The 22,607-nt window shown below is 44.4% G+C and overlaps 1 protein-coding gene across 1 annotated transcript in view; it reads left to right on the top strand.

Annotated features, from left to right (window-relative positions):
- The window catches only part of PAK1 (p21 (RAC1) activated kinase 1), a 75,483-nt gene extending 55,654 nt beyond the window's left edge, over positions 1-19,829 (top strand). Inside the window, exons 9-15 of the mRNA XM_057377741.1 lie at positions 491-539; positions 3,094-3,206; positions 8,319-8,436; positions 8,870-8,969; positions 10,789-10,985; positions 12,553-12,690; positions 14,540-19,829. Coding sequence (XP_057233724.1) covers positions 491-539; positions 3,094-3,206; positions 8,319-8,436; positions 8,870-8,969; positions 10,789-10,985; positions 12,553-12,690; positions 14,540-14,626 — 802 coding nt within the window. The 3' untranslated portion in view covers positions 14,627-19,829. The remainder of the gene's footprint in view (positions 1-490; positions 540-3,093; positions 3,207-8,318; positions 8,437-8,869; positions 8,970-10,788; positions 10,986-12,552; positions 12,691-14,539) is intronic.
- The last annotated feature ends 2,778 nt before the right edge of the window (positions 19,830-22,607 follow it).

The raw sequence follows: 22,607 nt of genomic DNA on the forward strand, positions 1-22,607 counted from the left end.
AAGCAGAGGAGYGGGAAAGTAGAGGTTGTAGGAGAGACTGTACTGAGGCAAAACACAGATCTGCAGTGAGCTCCGTTGCTCAAACTCCTGTTTTCCTCACTACAAATGCCACATTTGTTTACTTTAGCTGATCTTGTTGCTCTGTTATCACTTTGGGTGTTCTGCAAGCCAGGGTAGTGCAGCCATGCCACTTAGAATGGGATAAATTCACAGTCCACAGTTTGCTGGTTTAGTAGCAAGGGTATGGATGACCATGGTGTTCCTTACTAGAAGCTTTTCACCCCATAAATTCTCTGGCTTCTGTTCCAACAACAGCCTTGTCTCAGAAATATTTCAGATGATGTTTACCACTGGAATTACTGAATGTAAAGGGATGGGACTGAGAGCACTCCAGGGAGCCAGGGAACCAGGAGAAGGGGCATGCATTAAGCTCTCACTTTTACTTTGAGACACTAATAAGTGACTTTTTTCTTTTCTCTGTTTAATTTAGAGCCTCAGGTACAGTTTACACRGCAATAGATGTAGCTACAGGACAGGAGGTAAGTGCTGCCAGAGTACCACAGGAGTGGATTTTGGATTGTGTCCTGAAAGTTCAAGCTGATGCTACAAAAKACTGTCTTTCAGGGATTCATGACATCTTATTTTTAATGAGGTCTTTATTTACTTACTAATGAGACATGCTTGAGTGGTCTGAGCAGAGAACTGGAAAAAATTGCTTCCCAAGTTTTGATTCCTGAGTCATTTCATATTTATAAAGGTCCTTTTTGTGATTGCAAAGGCTAGAAGCAAATGTTTGGACTGGGCGGTTCCTCAGGGCAAGTTTCTCTCTTCTTCCCCAAGGCTGCTGCCTGTCTCCATACAAACTCTTCTATTTGCCCTCTGCTCCTTTGCTTCTTACACTTAAGTTATTTAACTTGCATAGAAATAGTTTCTCTCGCACCTTTTGCCCACTTTCTGCCCTTGAATTGTGAGACAAGGAATGTCTGTTTTTTCTTTTTTTCCCCTCACAAATATTGAAAAGCGCTGTGCTTATTGCCTGCATAATAAACTATTAGTGATGGATATGCAGCATCTGTGGAAACCTTTTTTTCCTAGATGGACAATTAAAAAGAAATATGGATGTGTCTGTGTTATTCCAAATATATTTATGGAAGTCTGCAAYAATGTGTGTCAACTTTGCATTTGTACAATGTAAATTTCATGTACCTGTRCAATGTAAATTTGTACCTGTAAATTTGACAATTGTGCTTTTTGCTGAAATTCCTTCTCCCCTTTTTCAGTTCCTGAAGAATTAATACAGTTTAATTGCAGCCTTTAAGGAAGGGTTCTTATTTATTTTGAAGATATTTGATATGAGGAGGAAGTTCTTCGGTAGTTTTCTGCTTTCTTTCTGGACCCCACTTGGGTGACTCCCATGTGAAAATTTGAAGTCTTGTATCACAACAGACTTYTAAATCATTCTTATTACACTAGTGTGATCGGGCCCTGGATTTTTAAATCTGCATTTGGGAATGCTGTAACTTTGTCTTGCTGTTGCTTGCTCCTTTCTGTGAAGTGCCCTGAACTGAGGAGCTCAGKGCAGGGAAACATTGGAAGGAAACTCCTTTGTTTTGCACCATAGAGGAGCCTTGGGCTGCTTCCAGGGTAAAGAATGCTGGAGATTTTCATCCGTAATACCTATGTAGTATAACTCTACATTTATTTTGCATCCTAATGCACATGACAGATAAGGAAAATGCCMCCTTTTGCACTTGGACAGTGTGTCAACCTCTGAGCAGGAGTGAGGAAGTACAGGAGCTGCTCTGAAACTCCCTCAGTATTGGACTGGGATTYCTTTATCTGCATAAAACGCCTTTGCTCTCTTCCTGTTTCTTTCTTCTCTCTGGTCTTGTACAAAGAGCAGCATGGGGTTTTTGTCTTCTTWAAGCTCTGTTTGGCAGCTCTTGTGAGTACAGTGGAAAGCCATCATGTCTCTCTGCTCTTGCCTTCTCATGCCTTGGGATTTTTCTATAGTATTCACTGCTATACTGTCAAAATGCTAATTGTGTCCATCTATATTGGCACTCTGTGGCTAGTTTCTTTTAATTCTTCTTTTTGTGAGTTACTGGCTCTGGTCCCTTCACCCAGGCCTCTTTCTCTGTAAGTAACAATTTTGTAAAGGTGTATTTTCATTGTAAAGGTGTACTTCATTGCCTTTGCCTAAACACTGTACCAAAGAGAGTTGAGAGTTGTAACATCTATGAGTTACTTCTGCCTCCAGCTGTGCTGAGTAGGTTTGCTGAAGTGAAGGCTCCCCTGAGAGCCATGTGCTCCCAGGAAGTACTGGTAGTATGGAAACTTGAATACAAGAGTTAAAAACATGCGTGACTTTCCTTCTCTTTGCATATATGCATGCAGAGCAGGTATCCCAAAACATGTAGAAAGCTCCTGAACCAGAGGGCTGCAGCTGACAAATCCATCCCTGTTGGCCTTCAGTCAAGASTGGACATAAAGCTGACTCAATTTATTTTCAGCCATTTGTCTAAACACGGTGCTTCTTTCCCCCAGGTCTTGCTGCGACAAAAGAAATAGCGTTACTACCTTGAAGTCACTACCTTGAATTACCAAGCATGGTTGTGTTATTTAGCCACCCTACTTTAGATTTATAGAAGCARAAATTTGTGTGGGAGCAGGGAAAACACCACTAAAAATATTTTAGAAATGCACAATTCGAAGTAAAATTAATAAGAATCCTTTCAGAAATTAGAAGTTTTTGACATACCAGTCCATACCAGAGTAAGGAGMTCTCTTCCTTGTTACCAGGAAGTTGTAGATGGAGACAGCTATCYAACTGTAACATGGAGATCTAGTATGGAAACTGCAATTTCCCTTGTACTTTTTGTAATTAAGTATCATCCAGCATGTGTGGAAATGSACTGGCTGCAGGAACTTGCAGAGGTATGAAATACTAATTCAGTAGCGAAGGAGGAAAAAGTGACCTCATGATGAAAATGTGTTTTTTCTTCCCTCRGATGGATGTGGGACTAAATTGACTGGTACTGGCAGGTTCCTKGGGGACTCCTGCATTAATGACTTGATCTCTTTTCACTACAGGTTGCAATCAAACAGATGAATTTGCAGCAGCAGCCCAAAAAAGAACTGATTATTAATGAAATCCTTGTGATGAGGGAAAACAAAAACTCCAACATTGTCAACTACTTGGACAGGTATGTCAGTATTTGAAGGGTTCTCAAAGGGACTCTGGAAAACACTTTATTGTCAGTGTCTGAAGTGTTCTTGGCTGAGCTCAATGCCAGTGTAGGACAGCCTTGCATTGCTTAATGCTTATGGGAGTGTGGGTGCCTGGTGGGCTCTCTCCAGGACGAGGAGAAACAGGTATCTGAATCAGTGTTCATGGGATGTCTAGGCTCTCCTGAGAGATGCTGGCRGCTAAGGTCCTGTCAGAACTCCATTTTTCATCTCTCTCCTTTGCCAAATTTGACACAACAAACTTCCTGCTTGTTTCCTTCCTGCTGCTAAATGAGAAATAGAAACAGTTTGAAATGTATTATTTCTATTTGTTTTCCGCTTATTTTCTTTCCTGCTAAGCAAARCTGCCATTTTGCTGGCAGAGGAGCAGACTTCTTCCAGGGTTAGATGTCCCTGTGACTGTCCACTGAGGTTTTTGCACAGTAGCATAATAGCAATGAGGGGAAATGACATGTGGCACATAATATGAGGTCTGAGGACACCTCAACACAGCCTTCCAATACTTAAAGGGGCTTTTAAAAAAGAGGGAGGGTGACTTTTAAGGCAGGTAGTGGTAGAACAAGAGGGAACAGTTTTCAGCTAAAAGAGGGCAGGTTTAGGTTAGGTATAATGGAGAAATTCTTTGSTGTGAGGGTGGTGAGGACCTGAAACAAGCTGCTCAGAGAAGGTGGGGCTGCCCTGGCAGTGTTCAAGGCCAGGTTGGGTGGGACTCTGAGCAGTCTGATGTAATGAAAGGTGTCCCTGCCCATTACAGAGGTTTGGAACTGGATGATCTTCAAGGTCCCTTTGAACACAAAGCATTCTATGATTCTGTGATGCTGAAAGCCCAACAGGAAAAAGCATGGCATGGTGGCTTGCATTCACCATCAGCATCACACTGCTGCATTGTGTCAAGCCTGTGTCACTCACCKGTTAAAAATATATCTACTTCCATCTGAGCTGCAGCAAGACTTTCAGTCTGCTGCACTTAACATCTGAATGTAGCAGTTCTGATGAACTGCAGGTTTGGCTTATTGTAGGGTAAAGACTGCCTGGATAGGGTGAGCTGCACGCTTTAATCTTGGCAGCTTGGGTCTTTTGGAAGATACCATGAAGGGATGTGATCTAGAATCTATTTTGRAAATTTGAGAGAGCATTTGCACACTTTCTTGCTCTGCATGTGTGTCAAAATCTAATCAGCTGTTTTTTTAATAGCTTTCTTTAGCAAGCTTTTAATGTCTTAACTGAAAAAGGTGGCACTTACAAAATGCAACATTTGTGGTGCTGAATTGTTGTGGTGCTGTGCCCTGTGCATAGCTACTTTGTTGAGGGGACAGAAAGTCTGCTCCTGAAATTTTTTGTGAAAGAGGTGTGTGCAGGGAAGGGATGTTGGAAAGAGAGAGAGCAGAAGAATGTTGGCAGTGTGAAATGAGACAAGTGGTTAAGAATTCCATCTGGGCTGGAACTATTACTTTCTCCTAGCTGATTAGATGCTTTGTTTTGACAAAACTGTTTGAGAGACGGGTTCTTCCTGTCAGAGAGCATCACTGTGTACATGCACTTGCCTCATCTAGCCACTGCATCCCAGCTGCAGAGCAGCTCCATGTCCTGCTGTCTTGTTCAAACTTCCAGCAACAAAAGCAGCTGCTTTGTCCTCCACTTCCACTAATCTTTTTCAGAGGGATTAGCTTTTGTCTCAGTGTTGCACATGGACAGAACAGCAACTGGGATGCAATTTGGACGCCACTTGCTGGCTTCTGCCTCCTGCTGACCCTGAAGGATGCAGAAGAAGGATGTGCTGACCACAGAGTGGCCTGGTTTCTGCTCTGTGTTAGTGTCTTCCCTCCTGAGTCCCTAATGGGAGCTTCAAGACAGTCATTGGCATAAACCAGCTCTCAATTCTCTTGGCCKCATCTCCTGCCCTCAATCAAGGGTTTCCTGTGCTTTGTCCTCTCTTAAATGCATGGCCTGTTTGCTTGTGGTTAAGCAGCTTTTCTGCTGCAGCCTGAGTGGCCAGCATGGCACAAAGGTGTGCTGTGAAGTTTAAGACAGTGACATGGCCTAAGCCAGCTGTACTTGTGAGCAGGATTTAGAAGCATCTGGCTCTGGAGACAGTGACACCAGTCTTGTACAAACAGCCATTTGTGCTGAGTTACCTGCAGGAGGTGCCAGCTCCTTTCTGCTGCATGAAAGAAGCCCTCAGAGCCCTGCTTCTAAACACAGCCATCTAAACACAGGTGTCAACTGCCCAGTATGAGGCAAAGCAAACTCCTGCCCTTTAGTTCTGTTCTGAAGAGCTCCTTAACTTAACAAACCCCAGAAATAAGTGGTAGCCTCTGTTACCCMAGCCCCAGACTGYAGCAGGCATGGATGGTCAATCAGTAAAGCTGAAGATGTAAGACAGTCATGCTACAAGAACACACTGGTTTCTTTCCAAGCTACATTCACATTTGCATGTTGGTGGCATGTTACTGGTGCAAAAATCTGTAGTGAATGAACCTGCACTTCTGGGCAACTCCAAATTTTGCCAATAAAGGATGTGTATTTGTGATAGAGAGAGCTTGGTGAACAGCTTCCTAAGGTATCTAAATGGAAGCTGAGGAACACTTTATAGGATCAGACATTGCCTGCTCTTGCAGATGGATGACAAGAAAGCTGTAGACCATCTCCTTCCTTAAAGATTTTCATCAGGTTTCTCTTACTGCCAGCTTGTTTTGGACGGTGGCTGTGGGTGACAAAGTGTGACACCATGCTGTGCCTGATGTCACATCAGAGCAGCACGTAGGTGTGTGGATTTCCTGCTGGTGTCTCCAGAACTGCTGAGAGAGTGGGTTTGAGTCATGCCTACAGTGGGCAGTTCAATGACTAAGACTGATGAGAGAGTGGAAAGATCCTTGAGACGATACCACCCTAAAATGGCATTCCTGTGGTGGCAGCTGGCAGGGAGCCACTGTTAATTCCACTTTCCTGTGTGTTATGTCAAATCTATCAATTATTGAGTTGCCATGGTCTTGGCATGTGCCTGTGGCTGCTCATGGCTCAGCTTTGGTTCACAGTGTGGGTCTTGGCTCGCTCYATCCCTTCTGGCTGCAGAGAGACCAGCTTGTTCCCAGCATGTGGAACCTGAGATTGTCATACCCATCCCGCCCCCGTTCCTACAGTCAAGTGGATTTAGGCTGCATAGAGTGCTACTGGCAATGAAGGGAAACCTTGTGATGGCCAGGGTGGCTGATTCGTTGAGAGGGTGCTGCTGAAATCTGCAGAGAGCCTGATTTGGCAGAAGTWAAGAAGTAGTCATAGCACAGGGGCAGGAAGGGAGAGTGTAGATGGAGTTGGGCTTTCAGAGCCCAACAGAAGGTAAATGACCCACAGAGGTAGCAGGAGTGTCTCTGAAAGCTGTGCTGCTGCTCCTCTCTCACTCAGAGGGGCCATTCTGCAGGTGGTACTGCTTTTGCTGGGGTCTGTAATGCTGGGGGAAAAAAAGCCAGCACATCAGCTTACATTCCATAGTGGAATTTGAGACCTCTCTGCTGCGGAGCACAGCCCTATGCCCCGGGGTTTGTATCCTGAAAGAATCTCCAGATTGCACCTCCCTACATAGTCTTCARCATCAGCAAACCAAGATACCCACTTTGGAATTAAGTATTGTCCATAACTGTACATCACTGTCATCCAGGCAGCTCAGACCTCTATTCCTTTCTTGGGGGATTCTTTTCATCAGCTTAGTGTTGTYAGTGTATCCTTTGGCAGTAAAGACCACACCTTGCTCACTCCTGTGATATCTCACTCACCTCTGTTTGCTTTCCATGCCAAGCTTAATAGCTTCTTTCTCCTTTGCTGTTGCTTTCTACCTAATTGTTCCCTAGTACCTGTCCTGGCTGTTGCATTTGGCTCCTGGCAAATTCACTCTTCAGTAGAGTCAGTGTTTTAGAGCAAGGCAAATGTATCCTTGATGAACTCTAATGCCAGCTGAAGCTTTTAATTGGATTCTCTGCCCTCTCACTTTTGACACATCTGTCCACTCCCTGAAAAATGAGAGGATAGGCTGAAAATGTGGGTTTTCAAATGATGATTCCTTCCTTCAGGAATGTATCAGCCTGATGTGTCTGTCATGGAAATTTGTGTTTATGTTGTCCCAGATGGGCTCAAAAAGGCAAAAATGCTTGGTGGTTTGGGCTTCTTTTTTTTTTTTTTTGGTTCTTTTTTGTTTGTTTTTAATGAGTTAATGCTGAAGTCTTCATCTCCCRTCTTCTACTTTTAGACATGGGTACACACACCCAGCAGAGAGGAATATCCCAAATGACTGAGAAAACCCACTCTCATCTTAGCTGTCTCCTCCCTATCTTCCTATGAGCCTTTTTTAGAAAAAGCTTGCCTTTTTGGGATTTCTTTTTTTATTTTAAGTCTTTAGAATTACTGTTTCATCCAGTAAGGTGTACTCATCTGGCCTTATGAACAGTTCWGAAATTTTCAGACAAAATCACAGACTAGTTTGATAATGTGGAAAAGATTGAGGTGATTTTCAAAGGCATGGTGATTAAAGGAGGAGTGCTCTTTCATGATTTCTTGTGGGTGGCCATCTTTTGTGTCACTCAGAACTGTCCCTGGGCTGAGGCAAAGGAGGCAGTTTCTTGGGACAGCAGGATGCCAGGAGTAGTGAAACAGCCCCCAGCCACCTCTTTCCATGCAAGAGCCCTCAGAAGCCACTGCTGTGTGCCAAATSTCTGGGTTGCAAGACTGGTCTCCATCCTTGAGTAGCAGCTCTTTCTCTACTCTCCCAGCAGCAGGAGCAGTTGGAAGGTCAGGTCTCCATCTTGGTGTGCATCCTTTCCCTGGCAGAGAAAATGCAACCTTGCTTTTTTGGACAGGGAACTTTTGGTCTGCTCTCCCACTACATTTCTCCTCAACTTTCTGCACTTACCCTTCTCTTTGGTCATTCAGGTTGTGATCAGATCCTCCCATGCACAGAAAGTACCAGGAGTACGTGGTTCCCCAATTCTGTTAAATGCGGCTCTTGTTTTTATTGCACTTCTAAGACAGCTTTAAAGCCCTGTGCATTTAGATTTTAAAATCTGGTTTTGGCTTTTCAGTTACCTTGTAGGAGAAGAGCTCTGGGTGGTGATGGAGTACTTGGCAGGAGGCTCCCTRACAGATGTCGTGACGGAGACCTGCATGGACGAGGGACAAATTGCCGCTGTGTGCCGGGAGGTAAAGCAGCGCTCGCACTCAGAGAGAGCTCCGGTTGGGAATGGGACACAGACTTTCCTTGATCTGTCCCCGAGTCCATGGGAATGTCTCCAGCTTCTGTAACATGACATTCTTTTAAAGGCTGGATTTCACCTATGAGGTTGCAGCATACAATTATAATGCAAACCTCATGTTTCACCCAAGAGGGAGGACTAGAGTGGGAAATGGGGGCTTTGTCTGTTCTTCAGTCTTTTGGGGYTGCCTTGTCCTCCTAAGACCTGCTGATCTCAGTGTGACATCTCTTTGTAGCCCTGCACATACTGAATGTATGAAAGGCCCTCAGGCACTGTGCCCTTACTGCTGAAAATGCACAGTCTGTTTGAGTCCTTCAGTTGGCTAATGGTGACTGCTGAATCATTTAATGTACAGTAAGACTATCTCAATTATTTTTCAGTGYCTCCAAGCCCTGGAATTCCTCCATTCAAACCAAGTTATTCACAGAGACATCAAGAGTGACAACATCCTGCTGGGAATGGATGGCTCTGTCAAATTAAGTATGCGAGRGAACATTACTGCTGATGACTTATCAACCCATGCCAGTTATCTGCTCTGGGCCAGGCATTTTAGGGAGATGSGTGTTTGAGATGTTCTATGCTGTCATGATGAACAGGCTGTGGAAATGCTGCTGTAGATATTTCTGTGGCATTTGTTTTAATGGAGATTGGCAAACACAAATCCTTGTGAATCCTTGTGAGCAGACTTGAAGGGAGGCTTGGGCTTCGTTTAGCTTTGGGCCATCTGTTTATGAGAACTAAAATAACAATATTTTAATGCTACTCCAGTCTAGAAAGCTGGGTGGGAGGGTGTAAGGCTGGAAGTCTGTATTTATTAACCATAATAAATTTATTTATTAAACCATAATAATTTCTCTTYAGTCTGAAAAATACTGCAGGTACTTGAGGAAAGGGAAATTGGAGGGAGAATTGAAAACCATGTAAATTGAAATAATTTAATCTTACAATGCCAACCCAAACTGAAGTCTAAATGTTGTTTCCTCCCTGTGGTATCACCAGTAATGAAAAGCTCGAGACTATTCTGCCTCTTGGGTGTTAAGGCAGCTGCTGTGGTCATCATTGTCCATGCAGAGATCAGCCTGGAAACCAATTAATGATTATCTTCCACCTATAGTTTTAACAGAATGGTGCTCCCTTTTTCTTCCTCTCAGTTCTGTTGGCTAGCACCCAACAAGGATAAATAAATCTATTTTTRTCGGCAGTGACAGCAGATATGACTCAAAATTCACAGAGTGCAGATAYGCTGAGTAAGAAGGTGGGGTTTTTTTGCACATAATTGCTTTTTAAACTAAAGCTGCACTTTGGTCGAGTCAGGTCTCAGGAGTGCCAGCAATGAATAGCTGATGGGGGCCTAAGTGCTCTGTTCTTATGGAATAACTCGTTTGGGCACAGTGTGCTGGTACAGGGCTGCAGTTTAAAGTCAGAGAAATCCCTGTGGACATGATGCAGTAACCTTCTGGATCGGAGCTGTGTATTGGCTCTGCTGGAAATTTGCCCTGTTTATGAACCATATGTCCTTTCCTGGTATTTACCCTTGATGTACACTCAGCTAGGAATCAGTTTAATTTTCATCATTCTGCCTAAAATTAGACCTGTGATGCCATAGGGGGTCAGGATGGGCGGAGCGTCTTGCTGTGTTGATTCTGCTGGGCTCACAAGAGCAGGTTTATTTTTCTTTTGGGAAGCCAAGTACAAGTAAGGCATAGGGCCCAGCAATCTTTGTGTGAAGGCCCTCCATCTTTCTCTCTGTTCTAAGATAGTCAATATAAATTTAGGCACTTCAAATTTATTTTGAGCACTCCTTAGTCTATAAAAAAATGCTGTTTGAGGGATGATATGTCTGCTGGGGAAGTAATACCCCTTGGACTGAAAATACCACCAGACAGGACAGTGTGTAATCTGGGGGTGTATCTAGGTCAGACTGTGCATTAATTCCTATTTTCACATGCCCATGAATGGTCTTCAGACCATATATTACATAGTGTGTTACAGCTGCGTGATGCTGCAGCACAGTTGAGTGTCTCAGTCTCTGAGTGGTTATTTACTGATCSCCATCTTTCACACAGACAAGTTAGCAGCTCTAGAATCCTCGTGGCCTCAGGGAGTCAGGTTCAGAAATTTGGCTCTAAAAACTGTCTTCTGTTTTAGCCACAAAAGCACTTCTCCTGTCACAGTTGCAGCAGCAGCACACCAGACAGTGCAGCAGGGTAAAGTACTGTAGCTCTGCTGTCAGTTAGAGTTGTTTCTGGAGAAACTTGCTGATTCCTGTGTCTGAGTCCACCCTGTTTTCATTTTCCAGCTGACTTTGGCTTCTGTGCCCAGATCACTCCTGAGCAGAGCAAGCGCAGCACCATGGTGGGCACCCCGTACTGGATGGCGCCTGAAGTGGTGACACGGAAAGCCTATGGGCCCAAAGTGGATATCTGGTCACTGGGGATCATGGCCATCGAGATGATCGAAGGAGAGCCCCCCTACCTCAATGAGAACCCTCTGAGAGTAAGCAAGTGCTTTTCTTCTCAGGTCTTCGCTAAGCTGCTGGTGAAACTGAGCTCATGTGAATCCCCTGGTGTGGTTTCATCACCTCCCCAGCCCTGTCTAATTCAAAAGATCTGTGATCTCCTTAGATGTATGTCATAGTGAGAAGATTGAGATGGTCTTAGTTAAAAGCCATAGGTYGCTCTGGGTAGCAGAGGTGTRGGTTCTTCCTGTGAGTTAGATCTCRTCATAGTTATGAKGCACACTCATAATYTCSCACTTTCTGGGATGCTRATAGAGGCAGAAGTTCTACCTGATGGCACCAAAACAATGATATCTTGAAACTTTCTACCATGAGAATGAGACAATTCTGCTCTGAGCAACCTGGTGTAGTGGAAAGTTCCCTGACCATGGCAGGGTGTTGGAGCTAGGTRATGTCTAAGGTCCCTTTCAACCCAAAGCATTCTRTCTTTCTGTGATTCTATTCAATTCTGTTCTAGTAGGAGCYATTGCCTACTGACAAATTGTTCTTCCTTGCACGTTCCAGGTAAAATTAGAAGCATAATAAGCCTTTAGACAGGGCTTAAGGCTCCTGATGTCTTTCCTTTGTTTAATTATTAACAAAAGGAGATATGCTGTCARCATATAGGGACATCACTGCTCTTAATATGAGCTGGGTTTATGGCTTTTTCCCCAGTTACAGGGGTTGGAAGGATCTAGAAAAAATCTGTTTAACTTTTTTTTCCCATCTCTTGCAATGGAAGTGATTTTTGGGAGAGAAGTGCAGCAGCCAGGAACACTAARGGAATAGAACTGTGTTGAGTTTAAGTAACAATACTTTGGCCTCATTTAATTCAATTTATGCCAATTCCCAGGCTATCAGACTGCTCCCATGGGACTTRTTGAGTGATGTGCTCAAAAGGCCTGTATATTAACAAGTCTCTGACAGATTTCTGATTCTTTGAAAATTTAGCCAGGAAGTTTCTCACATGAAATCCTGAAATGGATGAATTTTGAGTCTCTTGATTCTCAGAGGAGTGTGTGTGTGAATGCTTCATCCCCAAGCAGTAGCAAAACTTTTTTTTCCTGCAAGGTGCTAAAAGATGTCTAAGGGTTTGCTGGACAACTTTTGGGAGTAGCCAACTGCGCCTTTATTGTGTTGATGTTTTAGACCTTGTGCACTCAGGCAAAGTACCAAAAGAAAAAAAGATCTGTTTAGTCAGGGCYGCCTTCCCATGAGGATATATTCATTACAGGAGTAATGGTAGAGTCATGCCAGTTAACTTCCCTATGCAAACAGGGTCTGGAATGTTGTTTTTGTCCTTGTAATCGCTTGAGAGGGCTGCAGGATCCAAACCCAGATTACAAGGGTAAAACAATAAAGGATTGGATCTCATCCACAAAAAAATAGGTCTGGCAGCTGTTCTGTTTGCTGAAATGTAGGCATTGATTAGACACCCTGATAAGGTGGGTTTTTTTCCTCCCCATTGAACTGGAGGGAGGGAAAGGAGAAATGGGTGTCTCTAATCCAGAGATGGAATCTAATCTTCATAACCTCCTGTTTCCTGGGTGCTTGTTTTTCTCTTAGGCCCTATATCTCATTGCTACTAATGGGACTCCAGAACTGCAGAATCCAGAAAAGCTTTCTCCCATATTCCGAGACTTCTTGAATCGCTGTCTTGAAATGGATGTGGAAAAGAGGGGTTCTGCAAAAGAGCTGCTACAGGTAGGTGATGGGGAACAAGGCTGGACCAAGGTGATCACACCATCCTGAGTGAGGTCAGGCTTAGGGTGAGATCCTGTTTGACATTTTAAATCCTGCATCAGCTGAAGTCACCAGCACAGCTAAGGTAACCTCTCGGGGAGAAAACGCAACCAAAAACCACAGCCCCCAAACATAAATCTGTAATAAAGTGTTAACAGCCTGCTCCCTKTCCATGCTGCAGTGGCTGCTGGCAGCAGCTGTGCAGCGTGTTGTGTGTCCAGTCTCAAACAATAACCATGCCCCAGACCTGCCAAATGCTGAGCCTCTGATCCCCATAGTTCCTTCACATAGCTGGCCATGACATCTGCATGTGTTGTCACAGTCTTGTCATGCTTGTTCCAGTTTGGACAGCAGGAAGGCTTCCAGCTGTCAGATATTCTGGCTGTCTCCCTTCTGGAGCAGGGATCACAAAGCTTTTTGAAATGTGCATGGCTTCCATTAGCTGGAGTTCTGTGTTACCATATTTTGCCCGATACCACTCCTTGCAGAGATGATGGAGCAAAGCTTGTGAGATATCTTAATTWTAGAATGGTTTGGGTTCAAAGGGTCCTTAAAGACCCTCTAGTTCCATGTACCCTGCCATGGGCAGTGATACYTTCCATTAGACCTGCTCAAGGCCCATCCAACCTGAGCAGCCACAGCTTMTCTTGGAAACTTGTGCCAGTGCCTCCTAAAATCACATACCACCCTACAATCAGATACTGAATATATGATATCTTAGTCTGAACTCCTGGTGAAAGCTGAGGACCAAGGYGCCAGACTTTTTACCAACATGGATAAGTGTTTTGTGTGTTCTTTCTGTCAAATTTGCCACGAGGGTGGAATATATAAGTCTTGGAAAAATAAATCTGTGATCAGGAATACTCAGACCTGAAGTGTCAGACAGTTTCCATTTTTTTTTCTTTCTTTCACTAATTTGTCTAGTGGGCTCAGACCTGGATTTGTTGCTGCCTTCTGAGACTATAATGAAGCATAAATGTCTGACAGAATGGCAGTAGTTGAAGGATCACTTTTTCTTCTGGACTTTTCAGTGCTAAAATATTAAAAAGAAATTATATCCTGTTCCTTGAAGCAGGAGAACATTCTGACTGTAACACTTCTGCCTGTTCTTAACTACCTTATGTCCTCTGAATTTTTTCTTTTTTTTTTTTTAAATCTCTGAAGCATGTTACCTTGGGTAACAGATCCCTTCTGATGCTCTGAAGTCCCATGGGTTATAGTTGCTTTTTGCTTTCAGAGCTTGTGGTTGTGCCCTTCACTCTTTCCAGAGAGCTCTTTTGATAATCAATATTGTTTTATTTAAAGAAGARCACCTATATGGGAGATTGAATGGTGCTGTGTTGCAAGCTCTGTGCTGCCCTCCTAAATTTCAGCTGCTTTGCAAATTTCTGATACCTGGTGGAAGGCCAAGGCAATGCTTTCTCCAGACCTGTGTAAACAGGAAATGGGGAAATGAGGGGTGATTCCTGCACAGAGCCTKGTCTGAATCACACAGGTTGATTTTAGTGCATCTTCCACACTAGATTTCACTATAGATTTTGTAACTTTATAATTCCCCAGGGGAAGTTGCTGAGTCTTGCTTAATCTTGARCATGTGCAAACCTTATATAATTTAGCATATGTTGGGTGCAAATCTCTTCATCTCTTCAGGCAATCCCCAGAATTTTCTGGTAGTAACATCTTCTGGTATCACCTAGTTCAGAGACTAGGTTCTTAGATTTCATATGGGTTTAGGTGAAAATGTTTAGAATAGCCACTTCTGGGGCATGTTCTGAAAAATCTGACCATTTTTCCTTTTGTTTCATCCTAGCACCAGTTCCTGAAAATTGCRAAGCCTCTATCCAGTCTCACTCCTCTGATTATTGCAGCTAAAGAGGCAGCCAAGAACAACCATTAAAATGGYGAAGTCAACACAGTCATCGTGTCAAGACTTTTAGAAGTTGGTTTCAGAGACTGAATTACTTGCCCCTCTCCCCTTCTGCTCCTTCYTCACAGGGGTGCTCTTAGGACTTTGACTTGCCCTGAAGGGTGGCAGAGGCATCGTTCACTGTGTGTGAAAGGTCACACAACCAGGACATGGCTGATCTTGCATGGTGAACTGTCCTTCCATCCTTGTGATGGGGACAAGAGGGGCAAGAAAATTTTGTCGGGTTGAGAAGATCTTTCTGAGAGTGTCTGAACTGACCTACACTTAGTGAAGCCAGTTTGTTTTCGTATTTCTTACGGTGTTTATTTTTAAAAATAATGTGGAGCCTTAGACCATGTTTATCTTAATAAATTAAATCTTTTGCTGGCTGCACTTTGCCTGCTTCTGCCAAGCTGCTGTTACACCAGGGAGACTGCTCTGTGCTTTGGATGACTGGAGCAGGGAAGGAGGCAGGCAGCAGCAATGTGAACAGCTGTCAGCTGGGAGAGGAAACAAGGGTGAGAAGGTGTGTTCCTCCTGCAGCACTGCTGGATGCTTCGAGGAAGTGTGGACAAAGCCTCTGTGTGCTTCCTGCAGCCACTGGAGAACTTAATTCATGGATGACCTCCTTGCCAAATTGTGTGAACTGCCCCCTGCTCCCCCCTCCCCTTCCCCCTTTAGTGGCAACTCTACTAGTTAAACAAATCTCAAATATTTTTTTGTTGTTCTAGGAAATAAATCACGGGGAAAAAAATGACAGCTCTTTTAGGGTTATTTTATCAGCGCTGTGAGGCTTTTTAGMGACACTGCCCTGTGTAATAAAGCAAACAGAGCAACTGCTATTCTAAAGACAAGATTTGCCTGCAAAATATGTTGAAAAAACTSTTGTTTCTTAGAGCAAGTCCAATGGAAAACAAACTGATCATGGATGCTGCTTTGTCCTTGGAGATGTGGGGACGTGAATTCTTTGAAATGATGGTTTCTTTATGCTACTGATTCCTTGGGTTGACTACAGGCTATAAAACAGCAGGAAACCTGGAACTGCTAGAAGAAGGAGTGGTTGTAAACACTGGGCTTATGTTCAACTGTATACTGATTTTTAATAAAGTGACTGCTGTGTTTCTTAACTTGGGGCTAGAGAAGAACTGGAAAATTCTCTGTCACCAGACAAGTTCTGTCATTGCTCGTGTGGTCACCGGGTACCTGAACATGTTGGATGGAGTAATCTTGTTTCTTACCCCTTCTTTGGGGGTCCTTTGGGACAGCAAGTGACTCCCAAAGGTGTAACTTTACACACAGAGAAAATGGAYATAAACAGAGTGTATTGTAACTGTGGGAGCTGCTTTCTCTGTACTGCTTTGGTCACGTATGGGGTGAGTTTAAACCTGCTTTGGAGTAACCTCTCATCTCTCTGTGGGACAGAAATTCATTCCTTCTTGCTGAGACCTGCTGCTGGTTCAGCCCTTCCCTCCCTGCACCTGGGCTTTAATTAAATTTATTTTTCTTATTGGCTCCATAGTCCATGACAGCTCTTACATCAGCTTTACCRGGTGTAGGTAATTTGTGAGTTCTTTTGCTTCTGAGTGGTCTTCTCCCATTCTTTGTACTCTGGGGTGGTCACTGTTTGACACAARGCTGAGGGGTGAAGTCCATTGCCCGAATTTGCAGCCTCTCTGTGTGTGTATATTTTATCTCCTGTACTATTAGTTTCCTCTCACAAAGTTTATATCCAAGGATGCATTTTCTGCAGAGCTGCCAGCCTGGAAAGGGATGTGATCTGTTGATGAGCTCATGTACTTCGATCTGAGGTGGAGATTATGGAATGGAAGACCACTACGCTTGAATAATTCCCTTTGAAAAAGGCTTTGTATTCCCTCTGGAAGACACGGGATGGCACACGTGGGAAGGAAAGATTTAGTGGCTAGATCTCTCTTGATCTAAAATCTCATTTGACTGGCAGATTTGGCAATTGACTCTTTTTCTGACATCACAGGGCTTCATTTGGTCCACAGTGTGTTTAGTGTTTGTGACTCCTTTAATTCCCCGCCCCACCCCATTCACTGCATCTCATTGGGATGAGGATCTTAATGCAGATGTGCCCCATCTACGAGCATGCAGGGGAGTTTGTTTTCCTGCAGCAAGATGTCTGCCAAACCTCCCCAAAGAAGATTGAAAGGGTTATTTATATGTGTTTTAAGTTGCTCTTCTGGATCCTCTATTCCATAATGGAAAGGGATCAACAGCAGCTGTTTATCCCTGCTCTTACAGTGCTTCTGTCTCGTCAGCTTCCACATTTTCTCCCTCCTGCCTGATTTCTGTTGGCTGCTGGACAGGGTTGTTGCCACAGTCCTTTCCTTCTGCAGGGAGAAGCTGCAGGAGTGTGACCATGCTTGTGTCATCCTGTCCCAGGCTGTTTTGTCCCYGCTTGTGATGGGTGGGTGGGAAGAGGAGGCGATTGCTGCGCTGTGCCTGGACCTAGTTTCTGGTTACCAGACTACATCACGGTTTTGTTTTCAGAAAATCTTAAAAAAATTTGTAATTAGCTTAATCTTAGGAGAATGGGTTTRTTTTGTCCTAGTCGTTCTGAAATGCATCCTTCCCTCCCCTCTCCTCTGATGTGTGAGTCACCTGGCACCAACACCTCTGTTGGCTTTTGAAGAGCCCCATACAGCACCTTCCTGTCTACAGAGGGCTCTTAAACGGTGACTTTCTGACTTCAAATTTAACCTTCAGGGCTAATTTTTCTGAGAATATCTTGTCCCTGCTGTTACTTGAAAGTAACTCCAACTGGACAGCTTCTTTGGTGCCTTTTTTCCCCTAACTTTCTCTTATTAGCTGATTTGCCTGAGTTGAAACCATTTTTAATCACAGCCCTAAATTATTTATTTGCCGGCTAATATTAAAGTTCTCTCTTCTATATTAGAACATTAAATATTCAATTGTTTTGACTGTCCTTTCAGAAAATTGGTTCCCTTTTTGAGGGATCTCAAGCAGTCTTATACCAGAAATAATTTCATGTCCTACAGTTTACAGAGGACTTGGTGGACAGAGACACTAACTCATCTTCTTTTCTTAAACACAGAGATTGTCTTATTTGAGTATCGGTAGCTTCAATAAGAGTTTTCCTGTTTTTCAAGAACAGACATTGATTTGTATTACTTTAGCTATTAGGATTTTTTCGGGTTTAGAGTTTTTTTTTAACAAGCAATTTGGCTCGGGTCCAATAGTTTGTGTGTGAGAGGGATATGGAGACCGCATGGGAAGAAGGCAGGTTATTTGGACAACACTCAGCCACATGGTGTGATTCTTGGAGCTGCCGTGTGCAGAGCCAGGAGCTGGACACGATGATCCTYGTGGATCCCTTCTAACTCAGGATATTCTGTGAGGCTGAGAGTGAAGAGCCAGGACAGGGATGGAGGGCACAGCAGAACTGGCTGGTGGCAGCAGGAGCAGCACACCTTTAGCCATCCCTGAAATGTCATCGCTGAATGTTTTTAAAGAACAAAARTTTGACTGATTAGTTGCTCCAGGCTCTTCTCTTGGCAGGCATTATGCTCCTACCAAACTGCATTCCCCTTTCAAACAAAAGGGGTGCAGAGATTTCTCCAGCAAAGGAGGCTCCTTGAGAAAGGAGGTTTCCATGGAGACACTTACTTGACTTAAACGATCTGGCTAAGACTTGAGAAGAGGTTTGATGGGTAGACACCACATCGACACAAAAGCCACTGTTTTGCAAAGTAGCTGGGGTTGCTGCGGTGTTTTGTTGGCAGCTTGATGCCCCTTTTCAAGGGGTTGGCTTTGAAAAAGTGCCGAGAATGTTGCCTGGTCAGGAATGTGAGGTGTGGAAAAGTCTGGCTGTTCTTAGCTTAGCTGAGATGTCTGTTCATATCCTAATCCATCTGTCCCTCGAATTGCCTCAGGTCAGTGTAAGTAGGGCACATTTGCAGCAGAGTACTGTGCGAGAGAGGATTGCAGTGGTCTGTAGTAGGTGCTTGCTTCCTTGGAACCCACCCTTCTAGGCTGACAGCAAAATTGATTCTGACCAGTTTCCAAGAATAATACTTGTTTGAAACCCATTCCTAATTAAGAGCTTGCCTAGTCCATTTGTCTGGTGAATGACAACATCTTCAATGTTAAAATTGTTAAAGATGAACTGATTATCTGCTCGTCTTTCCTCCATTAAACAGTAAGACTTTAATGGCTTCTTATTTCAGCTGTAATAGAGAGCCTGTAGATGTATTTTGGGGTGTTGAGCCCGACTGGATGGAGCATATGTGTAACAAATGCTGTAGGATCTCATAATTTGTTGCTAATGACAACTCACAGTGGCAAAGGTGGGATCCTGGAGAAGCAGCTGCCAGCTTTGACAGGGAATGGCCAACAAAAATTGCAATGCAGATGGGAGCTGGACAGAAACTTGCTGCCAGAGTGGAGCCTACAGGGAGTGGTGGGRAAGAGACAGAGTTGGTCAAAGGGGTAGGATGAAGCAAAAGTTAAAACTTCAATTACACAACTGCTGAGGAAATTCAGGGAGCGCCACAGTAGCCTGGTGCATCTCAAGGTAGCAGTGTCTCTGAAGGAGGAGAGCAGAGACAAGCCTTGGAAAGGAGAAGTGCTGAAAGTGGAGACAGGAGCAGCAATATGGCTCTGAGTCACAGCCTGTGCTARGAGCTGGAGTTAATCCAGGAGGTTCACAAAAAAATGACAAAATTCAGCTYAAGAGGAAAAGTGGAGCTAGAACAGAGGAGATGGCCTTGATGTGCCAAGGAACTAAGAGAGAAGCCAGATTTCCTTCAAGTGTGAAACAGCAGAAACGAATTTATCACAGGCTTCTGTGGATGGCAAGCAGCTCATTCCCTCCTGCCTTGCAGCATCGGTGCCGTGTCTGTTTGTGATTAGYTCTGCTTTGGGATCATGGGGTCAGCAGCCACCATGCTTTGGGGCTCATGTTTGTAAAGAAGGCTTTTTGCTCTGCACCTACTGATTTCTGACTGCTGCTGTCCTCTGTTGGTGGATGTCTTTGTGTCTTGTCCCACCTGGAAATACAGAGGCTGTGGCAGTTTTAAAACCTGCTGGATAATGTATTTCTCTCTGTGCTGTCTTGACATAACTCTCCTGTACTGTACTGCTGGGTTTGTTTAATGTGCCAGGTCAGCTCAGCCATTTTAAAAATAAAATTGAAACCTGAAATAAAACCTTGATTAATTACTTGGTTCTGCTTCACTTGCTGTTTCAATGATCCTTGCAGTGGTAGTATAAATGAGTGGGGGTGCTTGGAGGAGGGGTTTTGCTTCTCTCACCTGTTTTAGATTAATCAGATCTCATTTGATTGAGCAAAGTGACTGCACTAAAAGCTGTTGCAGCAAGTGTGCTTTCACCACTTATTTTAACTTGTTTGGACATGGTTAATGTTATGGAAAGCAGGCTGGAAGCAGGATCTAGACTGCAGCTTGAAGGAGAAGGAAACTTGGATGCTTGTTTTCTCTCCAGGTAAAGTTTGGTGTCTGAGGCTCCTGGTGTGAAGGAGGAAATTGGGGTGGGTTTGAGATGGGTACGTGCACCCACCTTGCCAGCACCACTTTTTCTTTCAGGGTTGGTAGGATAAGGCTGATGAACAGAACAGGAGTTTATCACACTGCCTGGGTATCATCTGACCTGAGTGTTTCACTCTGAAGTCTGAGAAGCCCAGCCCATTGCTKAGAGGACTTTGTGAGGTCAGTGTCTGGGGAATGTGGGGACAAGGAGCAGTGAGCTCTGCCAAGGTTTTGTGAGTCAGCTGGGTACTGAGCCAGGTTTTAGAGAAGGTACTGAGAGAAAAGGCCCTTGAATGGGGCACTTGACCGACTASAATGAGGCAATCCATGTTACTCCATTAAATCCCCTCTGCCCCGAACAGATATTGGAGCTGAAGATTACTTTCCATCAGCTCTTTTTCAGGAAAGCCAGAAGAGACCCATCAAGCTGTATTTTATAAAGATTAAGGGCTCTATCACTTGAGCAAGAGGAACACTGCAGTTGAACTGGCTGGGATTTGGAATTATTCACTTTGCCACGATGTGGGAGCATTGAATGTTGGATGTGCTTGGCCCATTAGAGTAAGGAAATCTGACAGGACCAACATCAGCTCCTCTTCATAAAATCGTAGAATGGCTTGGGTTGGAAGGACCTTAAAGACCCTCTAGTYCCAACCCTCCTKCCCTGGGCAGGGACACCTTCCACTAAGCCCAAGTTACTCMCAGCCCCATCMAAYGTGGCCTGGAGCAATTCRAGGGATGGGGCRTCCRCAGCATCTCTGGAAAACCTGTACATGTTCCTCATCACCCTGAGAGTGAAGAATTTCTTCCTAATATGCAATCTAAACCTCCTCTCTTTCATTTTGAAGCCATTTATCATTGTCCTGTCATTYCATGYCCTTKACCAAAGTCCCTCTCCAGCTCTCTTGTAGCCCCTTTAGGTACTGGAAGATGCTCCAAGGTCTCCACAGAGCCTTCTCCAGGCTGAACAACCCCTCTTCCTCCGAAGCTTCACAAAGGAGGGTACCAGACAAACTTTGCTCATGGTAATGTATCCTCAAAGTGCCCCTGAAATTACTACTGGGTTGGTGTCTGGTGGCTCTAACCCCTGCCCCRTGGAGTGGGCATAGTGTATTCCAGCTAGCTACCATTATCCATGATTTGTGGGGAGAACTTTCTGTCTTAGGAGCTTCTTCCCTTGGTGTGAACTTGGTTGAGTTGCCTAACTCAACTCAACTAACAGCTCATGAAGGTGGGGGATGTTGGGCAATGAATGATGTCAAAGCTTTGAGAAGTAGTTGGTGTTGATTTCAGTGAAGTATAACTTGTCTGAAGGCTCTTCAGARCCTGAAGCAGCTTTCCTTGGAGGTAAATTCATAACCAAATTTAAAAACAAATAATTGTGAAGGCTTATTTAGCTTAATAGTTTTGGAGTCAAATCAATAATTCTGGAGATGGATACAAGGTGACGATGACTTGTCTTGGACCAGCTATATTGGGGAAGTAGGGGAGGAAAGACTGAAGAAAGCTTTGGGGAAAAACCAGCTTCAGGTGTGAGCCAGACACAGTAAACTGGCAGCTAAATAAATCCTAGCGGGAACAGTAATTCTGTGTGTAACTGCAGGATATTTGTTTATTTAGGAATGGAACGGGGGAATAAGTGTTTGGTGAAGCAATGCACTGGTATGCACAACAGAGAAGAGGTGTCCTTTCTTAGGTGCTGCAGGAACACTGCAGCTCCACATGCAGAGYACGCTTTCACTGGGCCCCTCTTTTTCCAGCAGCATCCAGAAGACTTCCAAGTTTTGGTTCTGAAGCTCATCTTTGAGGAGGATCGGAACACGATGAGCAGGGAGCCGGCTGGGCTTGCCCGATCCTTCTTCATTCCTGGGGCTGTGCTGCCCTCTCCCGGCATCTGCACCGAAGAGTCCTTTCCTTTCGTTCTCCTTTTCTGTGAGCAACTAAAAGAAACTTTTTTAAAAAGAAAACTTTCTTTCTTTCTTTTAAAAAGAAACTTTTGGTGTTTCTTCTGGAGGATGCACGCTGAAGGAGCCTGGGGCACACCAGCATGGAGGAGGAGACCACCCTGACGTGTTCCCCTGTGGTCCCCCCACCTCCAGCTTTGCTCCTCTCACATTTTCAGGTTGCAGCCTTGGATGGCGAATGTGCTCCCCCAGGCCGTGGGTGATGTGCTCCCCCTCTGCTCCCTTAATGCTCACATGGGTCCCTAATGCTGGCTTCACCGACACCTTGGGCTGCCCCCAGGTCTGGAGGAACTTTGTGGGGGCTTTCTGCTGTGACATGCTGGTGAAGGAGAAGGGGAACTGTGCCACAATGGCTGGCAGGGCTGAGAGAGGCTGCTGGGCAGAGGATCCTCCCCTGTGAGGGCAGTGAGGGGTGAACTGAAGCACGAATCGTCCCTCACCCCACACCTTGCACCCTAAAAGAGTTACCGTGTG

Source organism: Malurus melanocephalus, unplaced genomic scaffold (assembly GCF_030028575.1).
Source record: "Malurus melanocephalus ecotype Western Australia unplaced genomic scaffold, MMel_1.1 scaffold_322, whole genome shotgun sequence".
In the NCBI taxonomy this organism is placed as follows: Eukaryota; Metazoa; Chordata; class Aves; order Passeriformes; family Maluridae; genus Malurus; species Malurus melanocephalus.